Here is a 9,878-nt window from a genome sequence, read left to right as displayed (position 1 = left end):
TTCACAATTCTTTTTTTTCTTTTAAATAATAAAATTTCTGTTAGTTAAATATCATTAAGCTTATGAAAGGGTTTGAATGCTTCATTAAATCCTAAAAGACTTCAGGGCTTCTTACAGTTGAAATCGGTACATAAAAGATATTAAACTCTGAACCATCTTTCTGTATCTTCATCTGTTCTTTATTTTATTGCTACTTGGTGGCTTTATTCAAGGGTTGCCATATTCTCATGAGCCCTATTGTAATGCCACTACTCAGTCTCCAAAGTCAGAAAAACAATGAGGTTGAAGCAAACACTCAAGCTAAAAATAAATTGACCTTTATCATTCAGAAACTGTCTTTACACTCTGGGCATTGTCATTCACCAGAAAAATCCCAGGGCCTTCCACACTGCATGATTTAGTACATTGCTCTGTCCTGTCTTCATTACCGTGCTCTAAGAATACCTTTTTTATGTTCTACACTCGATTTAAGCATTTCTTTGGTTTATGGTCATATTCAGTTCATGCTCCAAAAGCTGCTAATTGTGTCTTTTCTCTCTCCTTGGTGGATTATGCCTTTCTGTCATGGTTTAGTTGACATGGGCTCATTGGAAATATTTATCAAATACAACTCTGCTAAACTAAAAAAATAATGTGCTTACATTTATAATTCACTGCAATTTACAGCTGGAATGAACACTAGAGGCAGTTTCAGTACTGAGCTGAAGCAATATATATATACTTTAAAATTACAATACATATTTCATATATTTTTTAGAGAGACTGTATACAGTAAATGTATTTACACAGGAAGTGCATAGGACAGATTTATTTATTTTTAGTTCACACATCAATACGGGGTTGGCAGTCCGATCAGGCAAACAATACAGGTAGGTATAATCTGAGAGACGTGAAACAAGGAAACAAGCAAGGTTCATACACAACAATGGCAATCAGAAGATATGAGAGAAACGCTTGGTAAGGCAGTGAAACTGGCAATACTTCATGATTAGCACGTGGAGAGCCCTCTGGTTATAAAGGCTGCAGACAGGAAGTAACCAGTGAAGCAGTAGAGACAAGCTAATACTCAAATGAGGGCTCCTTCTGGTGGAAACCCCCCTCTAGGAGCGACTCCTGGAGCTCTATGTGGTTGTCCCTGTGGTCAACCTCGTGGTCGTGGAGCTGGACGATCGGGTCCGGCTATAGCAGGAAGCTCAAGCCTATAGTTCACATCATTAATTATTTAATTCTAAGAATCTTAAAGGGACCTACACACCTAGGGCTGAGCTTCCTGCTTGGTAGCCACAACCTGTTGACCTGATTGGTAGGGAGGGTGTGGCCGCCGACGCCTGTTGACTTGAATCAGGATGCATTGGAAGGGAGTTAGGCCTGTGGAAGAGTGGGCCAAGGAGTTTTGAGCATATTTGGCCCATGGTAGAAATTCTGACCATCTGTGCTGTTCTCAACAACAGTAAGTTCTGAGGTTTTGGTCGATCTCTTGGTTGAGGTGTTCTACCTGGCCTTTGGATTGTGGATAGTACCCAGAAGTGAGGCTGACGTTGATATCAAGTTGCTTACAGAAAGCTCTCCACAATTGGGAAATAAACTGGGTGCCACGATCGCTGACAATATCCTCAGGGATTCTGTATACTCTGAACACATTATGGAAAAGTGTGAGGGCTGTTTCCATGGCAGTGGGGAGTGCTTTTAAGGGTACTAACCGTCAGGACTTGCGCCCTCAAGCCAGTGTCACCATTCCTCGATTACAGCCTTCATAGATAGAAGCTCCTTGTTTCCCACATCATAGTTTCTTTCTGCGGGTGTGAGCTTCCTGGAGAAGAATGCACAGGGATGGAATTTGCCTAAGGGGTCAACTGAAACGTTGACTTCTACAATGAAAGGGCATTTTGGATCATGGTGCTTGAGAATAGGTGCCGAAGTGAATCTCTCTTTGAGGATTGTGAAGGCTTCTGGTGTCCAGTTCAGCTTGGGAGTGCACTTACTTTTAGGAGTGAGGTAAGGGGGGCTGCTACTAGACTGTAGTTTCTGATGAACCTCCTATAGAAGTTTGCGAATCCTAGAAATTGTTGAAGTTCTTTTAACTGTTGTAGGTTTGGGCCATTCTGTTATGGCGGTAACCTTGAGTTCATCCATCTTTATCCCATTTGGACTAATCTCATAGCCCAGGAAGGATGTATGGGTGACATGAAACTCACATTTTTCAGCCTTTACATATAGTTGGTTCTCCAACATTCTGGACAGTACAGTTTGTGCATGTTTAATGTGCTCGTTTCTCAGGGTCAAGGAAAATCAGGATGTCATAGATGTAGGCAATGTAGGCAATGACAAATTGGTTCAGTATATCTTTGAAAATCTGATTGATGAAGGACTGGAACATGGCTAGTGAGTTGGCGAGCCCATACAGCATAACTTGATATTGAATATTCTTGTTGTAAGAAATTTGGTTTTCCACTCATAGCCCTTCTTGATTCTGATGAGGTTATATGCCCTCCTCAGATCTAGCTTGGTGTAAATAGTGGCTTCCCTTATTTGTTCTAGGGCAGATGGGACTAATGGAAGTGGATACCTGAACTTCTTGGTGACTGTTACGACCCCACGTGAGGTCTAGGGGTACTGGGGTATAACATTTAAAAGATAGACATTAAAAACGTGTGTATAGTCTGTGGGACAAAGAAAACAGTGCAAACTAATGTACAAGATAATAATTTTATTTGTGTAGGTGATTATTAAATACAAGAGGTGCAATGGTGATAGAACTAAAAGGAAAAAAAGGTAGATACACGTACACTGTTTACATTATTTACAGGAACAAAAACACAAGACGAAGGGAACGGGAAGAAGAGACGAGGGCGGTGCTAAAATAAAGAAAATAAATCAAAACCGTCTCCAGCTACTTAACTTCCCCTAAACTATCTACCAACAGTAATTATATGGAAAGAAAAATGTCTTCAGCGTCCGTGACACTAACTTATACTACGCTCACTGATCCAAAACCAAAAGTACATGGGGTGGCAGCACGCGCTTCTAACCTAATGTACTATACAAAACAGATTCCTACGTGTTGCAATGTAAGTCACGTGATGTTCTTACCTGTCCACTTCTCCCCGCCCTCATAACACGCAACGAATGATAACTAACAATATGAGCGGAAAAGGGAACGAAAAAACAAGACACAGTAACGAACATCAAACAACGCAATATACAATGGTAATCAGTATTCAAACAGGTAGTGAGCAAACAGCAAAACAAAATGGGGGCTTGTGGGTGGTCTGGCGGGCTCTTTTATTTGAGGTAGTTTGGAATGATTGGAGACTGCGGAATGGGTGACGTCAGCGCTGATGATGATTGATGGGTGACGGGAACCAATGACCGGTGACTAAGAGTTTAAAGAGCGGAGAACAGATAGAGGGGAAAAACAAAACACACGACACAACGCGAACACGTGAACAGTGACACTGAGTCCATGGTAATCAATGCAGGGTCTCGGTCCTCCATCTTTCTTCTCTACAAAGAAGCCTGTGGCAGCTGGAGAAGTAGAAGGGCGGATAAACCCGGACTTGAGGGCTTCTGAAATGTATTCTCCCATGGCGAGACGCTCGGTTCGTGATAAGGGATAAAATTTTACTCTTGAGTGGCATGGCATTGTTAAGTAATTCAATTGCACAATCAACTGGTTGATGAGGGGGAAGTTTTGTCGCTTTAATTTTACTGAAGACTTCTAGAAAATCATGATAACAAGGGATGTTAAGTGTCTGCTGGGTTTCAGGGCTTTCGATGCGGGTGGTCAAGCATGGTAGGGGCTGGTGTGGAAGGCATTGGTTCAGACAGATAGGGGACCAATTCAGAAGTTCACCATGGATCGTGAGTGGATAGCCATGGAAATCCAAGGATTATTTCATGCTTGGGGGAGTTGACTACATAGAGGGAGATGGATTCTTGATGTTTTATTGATGTTTTGTTTTTGTTTTGTTGTTGTTTTGTGTTTTGAATATCACAATTCATGTTAGTTAAATATTATTATGCTTATAATTAGGATAACAATTAGTTAGATCACTAGTTAATATCACCTCACCTTCGCCCTGTTTGATCTCTATGAAATCGTCTACATGTGATCTAATTGAGAGTGCATATTATATGTCGATACCTTTGCAATATATCCATGTTCTAACAACAATTAACTCAAAAGCTGTATCATTAGACAGACATGGACTATTCTATCATTATTTCCCAGTTTAGAAGGTAAAAGGTTTAGTGCCATTCGCATTTGGAAACTATTGCTGTGAACACACGGGAAATAATGGAGTCTCCAAACCAGTCAATCAAATCGTCTTAAAAATGTCCATTGGTTCCTCATAATGGTTTTCAGGGGCCAGTTGTAACTCACCCTTAACAGCAGGAGTGTGGGAGGGGCTTCCCTTTAGACCCTCAACCTCCAAAAATCTCTCTTGGGGAAGGGCAATGCTGCCGGCTTAAACATCTGTTCAGACAACTTTTGAGGCTGAGGCTCCTGAGTGATGTTCAGCTCAGTCTCGGGTTTAAACGCTGGCTCATATCAAGCAAGATCATGCTCTCAGTCTGCAGTGAGTTAAGGCATTTGCTCTATAAAGAAGAAAGCTTTGGGAGTGGGGCTAGAGATAGCCTCCTCAGATGGGCATATGGAGAAATACAGTCCATTTTCCACATTATCCATTATCCATTATCCACTCCACAAAGTCCACAGCTGTGTGCATGTGATCAGTGCAATGGGTAATGTAGTCTAGGGTGACATGTAACAGTATGTGTGGTGTGATAGTAAGTAGAATCAATAGGCATGAGTCAACTCCTGGTGGCAATTGGATGGTTGTCCATTAATCAGATTCGTGACAGAACTCCTCCCCAAAGAGCGGCTTCCAGATGCACCCATGTCATGTCTGGGAAATGGGATTATAAGATTTTTGTGACACCGCAAACATGAAGACTTAAATATATTTTTGAGAATAAAGTAAATTTTAAATAAATAAATAAATTAAATTAAAATAAAATAAATGTTCCAGGACATATTGTAGAAACACTCTGTTGCCACAAATCAACAAGCTGACCCTCTATCCCTTCTTTCCCAATCACAGAGACAGAGATAGCCTGACAAAACAGTTCTTTTATCTGCATGGTCTAAGAGGGCACACATGGTAACTCATGTTTAAGTCTGTTGCATTTTGTGTTTAATGTTGTTTTATATCAGTTTGTAAACAATGCTATTTTTTGTGTTGTAATTGGATTCGGATTTGTCACATTCACTTGCATGTCAACGGATATTTGAATGAGGGACTGTGAAATAGGACTCTGAGAAATGCATGCTTGACTTTTTTATATGCTTTATTTCTCGTAGTTTTCATGGTGTCTGCTAAAAAAGAGAGAGCAGAGACAGAAATACATAGCAAAAAGACATCAGTACAAAGCGTGGCTATCATTTCATGAGACCATTGCAGCTACATATGTCAAACATTGATGACAGGAAGCACATGTATACATAGACAGGATAACATCGACGAGTCTGTGGAGAGCACAGCATCATCGTGACCGGACAAAACAAAATCCAACTTTTAAAGGGAAACTAATGACTGTAATTAATGTAACACACCTGGACCTAATTACAACAATAAAAAACACTTTACGAATGTTAATTTACTCATTAATCGCAGTCTGTAAAGGTAATATATTTGGTTTTTGTTTGTTGTATAGACTTAGACTTTACTATTTCCATATCTTAGTCACTTACTAATCAGTTGTTTTTGCATTAACCAATGTTTATGAATATTTGCTTTGTTTCATTTATTTTATTTTTCTTTCTTAATTCTGGATTTTTTATAAGCTTTTTAAGATTTTTCAACATTTGTGTAAAGGGTGGTTAGTTAAATTTAGATAAATGCTTGGTAAAGACATTACATACATTGTAACTTGGGTGCAAAACGTGTTTTTTTATTGCCTCAACACTTATTGTGAATCATTTAACAGAATATTCTTCATACATCAACAGGAGGGACAAATTTTCAAGAAAATGCTTTATTTGTCATTTATCAAAATAATGCAATATAAATGTTTTCAGTGTGCATGATCATATGAATTACAAGTTTAATGACATTTTTAAGCCTTTTAATTTACATTAAAAGTTAATTATTATATAATGTTTCATACATTTAGTAAACATTAATAAAGAAAATGAGTTAACACTGTTTGATCGTACTCTACTCAGTGTCAGTGCTGAAATGCAAAACTGAATTCTAAACAAAAATAATAAACTAAAAGTTTTACAGCTTAAATATTAAAATGTTTTTCACTCAGTGAGTGAACATGACAGTTTTGCTAATCAGAAGGGTCGATGGCAATTTTGTCTGAGCCACAAATCAGTGAACTCTTCAAGTATTTTTTAAACTTTTGATCCCTCATGCCATATATGAGTGGGCTTAGCAGACGTGGTAAAATGCTAGTGAGAATGAAGTCGCAGAAGAAGATTACAGACTGGTAGTAAGGAAAGAGAGCACTTATGGCCCCATTCATGAAAGATGTGAACAGGGACAGTGTACAGAACAGTAACTGGACTGCATGCAGTAAAATGGTTCTCCTGGCCTTCTGTGCTTGAGCTGATTCTGAAGCAGCTGCTTTAGCAGAGAACAGTACTTTAAAATAAGTGTAGAAGAGCAGCAACCACACCAAACACAAGTAGCCGATGTTGAAGACAGCATGACTTATATAATAGTTTTGATCATCATTGAAAAGATTGTGGGGGAGGCCAATGCGGTTAGAAGTAAAGAAGGAGAGGGGACGTTTAATTGCGATCACAAGCATATCCACAACACCAGGCACAGCTCCCACCAGCCAGATGATGCCGATCAAGATTTTGGTGTTTCGAATGGAGCATAATTGTGCATGATGTAGAGGGTAGCAGACGGCCACAAAGCGTTCAATAGCCATGCCGGCCAGGTTTAGTGGTGTGTTCTTGTAGACACTGCCTCCAAAGACGAGGATGAAGCAGCAGGCAGCAACAGGGTAGCCTGGTAGTATGTAAGCAAGCACAAACAAAATCACAGAGAGAGACAGTGTAATGATGTCATTGATGATCAGATGCATGTAGAGAATATAGCGGGGCTCCTGAGCGAAGACGGGGTTCTTGAAGTAAATATAAAGCAGCAAGCTGTTGATACAATTGATAATTATACCAAATGAGACCACAGTGAAGTTTTTAAAAAAAGCCTCCCCAAAAACCTCTTTACGTTTGCTAAATTCTGAACTGTTCATTTCGCAATCATTGAATTTAAATGTATAAATAAATGTCCTGTTAATAAAATATCATATAGTTATAATAGTTTAAAGTGACATAATCTATAATAGGAAAAGCAATTCAAAACAAAAAGGCATACTGCAGTAGATGATGCCAAAGTGACATCAAGGAATCCAAAAGACTGATCTTTGTTGCCTGTGTTGTTAAAGTCTGCGCATCGCAGATCTCTATTTTCTGTATATGCGCTTAAATTAAACATGATCTTATATTGTTGTTGAGTATGCAATTTGGGGTTTGCCATAGTCTCATGTGCTTTACTTTAATGTCAGTGTTGAGTCCCTTAAGTCAGACAAACAATGAGGGTGAAACAAACAACAGCCAAAAACATGTCATTTTCAAAGCTTAATCAGCTGATTTCCCCAGGTTTTTTTTTACTGTTTTTCAATTTTCCTTTACAAACTCTACTATGTGTCATACCATTCAACTATGACTATCTTCACAAATGTAATTTAAATAAATGCATACCATTCTCTGATTTAATCTCTCAAACTATTTGAACAGTGGTCTCCAAACTTGGTCCTGGAGGGCTGGTGTCCTGCAGAGTTTAGCTCCAATTCAAATGAAACACACCTGAATCAGTTAATAAAGGTAGAAATATCCGAATCAAATAATTATGCAAGTTACTAATCACAACATCCTCCTCATATTCATTGACCTTTAGTAATTGTTGGTTCTGAAAGTTTGAACAAAAATATTTTAAAACTGGAATACTTGGTAATATCATTGTTTTTTTATGTTTTCCATGCATTTATTTACTTAAAATGTCCATAGGTGAGGGTAAACCAATACCTAAGGTAAGGCTAAAAGTAGCTTATTGTTAATGTAATCTTTTATCAACAAATATTATAAACCCATCTTTTTAATTGCCATGGGTCATGTAGGTGGGCTATTAATATAGTATAGCATTTTCAGTATAACATTTTTATTTCAATGGTTATTCATACAGCCAATAAATTATATACAGAATGCTAGCTAAGTGTCCTGAATTGTGCCTCTGTGGCTAACCTCCCGGCTGGTAATGCTGAGTGTTCTCATTCTACCGTGGTGTTTCCGTGTTGATCTTAGACTGTTTGTTGTGTCTCTGATTGTTTGCTGCCTGCTTTTCTACCCCTTGCCTGGATTCCTCGACGCTGATGTCTCGCTGCCTGTCTCGACCCATCTCTGGTACGGTTTATGATTCTGTCTCTGATATTACTGACACTGTTGTTGACATTCTGGATCCGAACGTCTCTGACTTTTCGTCACACTAAGAAAATTAGCTTTAATAATTTAAAAAAATTATCTAGGGTTTTAACTCAAGAAGAAAGAAAAACATTGTTATATTCATTGAAGCTGTCGGCACTGTGAAGTTAGTCAGCTTAAATTGGATGTACATCACCAATTTTGTGCTTCAGGAAGTTCAGTCTGCAGTTAGGAGAGAGGCGATGATACTGAAGTTCTTAATGAAGTGCAACGAAAAGTTAGCAAAGCCAAGAAAGCCTTGCATGACTTTGTGCTCATAGTGCCCACTAGTCGTGGAAAAATTCATCTTCCATTCATCTCCCTCCTGAATGCAGATTAAATTGAATGCACTGCATAAGTCCAACTTGGTGTAATACCTTGCTTGGCGTAGTTGTACCAGGGTGGCAGGCACTAAAGATAGAAGGTGTAACTAGGTGTAAGTAGCTCAAAATGGGAACATTTATAATTAATTATAGCTAGGTATAATTAATAATAAATATTTAGATTAGATTTTAGAATTAACTGTAGCAAAATTAACATTTAAAATGAATTATTTATCAATTCTAGGAAAGGTTATATTCCTGGCCGAGGATGAATAGCTTTCCTACTCTGCAGTACATTTTATTAGTAAGCTCCTGTCAAATTTTTACTGTGTTACTCTGAGATGCACGGCTGTTCTGATGTGATCTTTGTTTGGAATTTAGTTTTGATATGCTAATCAAAATAGAGTATAAATAGTCAATATTGAAAATATTGTCTGAATTGTAGAGCACTTAACATCGTTTGAGCTCTTGATATTGAAAATTGACGTGTCTTATTGTGTTATTTTAATGTATTGTTTTAATTATGAACACATTGTTTTTTGTGTAAACAGTTTTACCATTACTGTTGTTATTCTCCTCATTATTTACCTATAACGTCTAACATACTGGAAGCCTCACTCATAGGCCTATTTCCATGTTGAGGAAAAAGGTGGATACCAGAATTATGGGAAGAAAAAATAAGGAGAAGTCTTGGAATGTCACAGATCAGCCAGACAAACTGAATCTCATTGCCGAGTCGGATTGTCCAGATGATCATCCCCCCATCGGTGTCAAAGACCTGTCTGGAGGTGTGCAGCAGTGGGTTGTGACACTGCCCTGATCCCCAGAGAGACTGGCCAGAATCATGTGGGGAGGCAGTCATTCTCCTTTCTTGGCTGCTGGCAATAAGAGGGGTGCTGTGGGCGGCAACAAGAGGGTTGTGAATCAAGCCTGGAGGACAAGGAAACTGCTCTCAAGGAAACAAACCGGAACCAAGTATTCTCCACCTGACCCTTCTCTGAAGAGTAGTGTCTTGCCTG

General features: G+C 38.8%; 1 protein-coding gene across 1 annotated transcript; it reads right to left on the bottom strand.

The window, feature by feature from the left end:
- Positions 1-6,339: 6,339 nt before the first annotated feature.
- Positions 6,340-7,272, bottom strand: LOC122350022 (odorant receptor 131-2-like). The gene has a single exon (XM_043246215.1). It carries the CDS (start codon positions 7,270-7,272, stop codon positions 6,340-6,342), a length of 933 nt encoding a protein of 310 aa, XP_043102150.1.
- Between the last annotated feature and the right edge of the window lie 2,606 nt (positions 7,273-9,878).

Source organism: Puntigrus tetrazona, chromosome 8, assembly GCF_018831695.1.
Source record: "Puntigrus tetrazona isolate hp1 chromosome 8, ASM1883169v1, whole genome shotgun sequence".
In the NCBI taxonomy this organism is placed as follows: domain Eukaryota; kingdom Metazoa; phylum Chordata; class Actinopteri; order Cypriniformes; family Cyprinidae; genus Puntigrus; species Puntigrus tetrazona.
Note: the sequence above shows the minus strand (reverse complement) of the source record. Positions and strands in the feature narration are given on the sequence as shown.

Excerpts from the sequence above, each read along its gene's own strand:
- LOC122350022 (XM_043246215.1), bottom strand. The coding sequence starts at position 7,272 with ATGAACAGTTCAGAATTTAGCAAACGTAAAGAGGTTTTTGGGGAGGCT.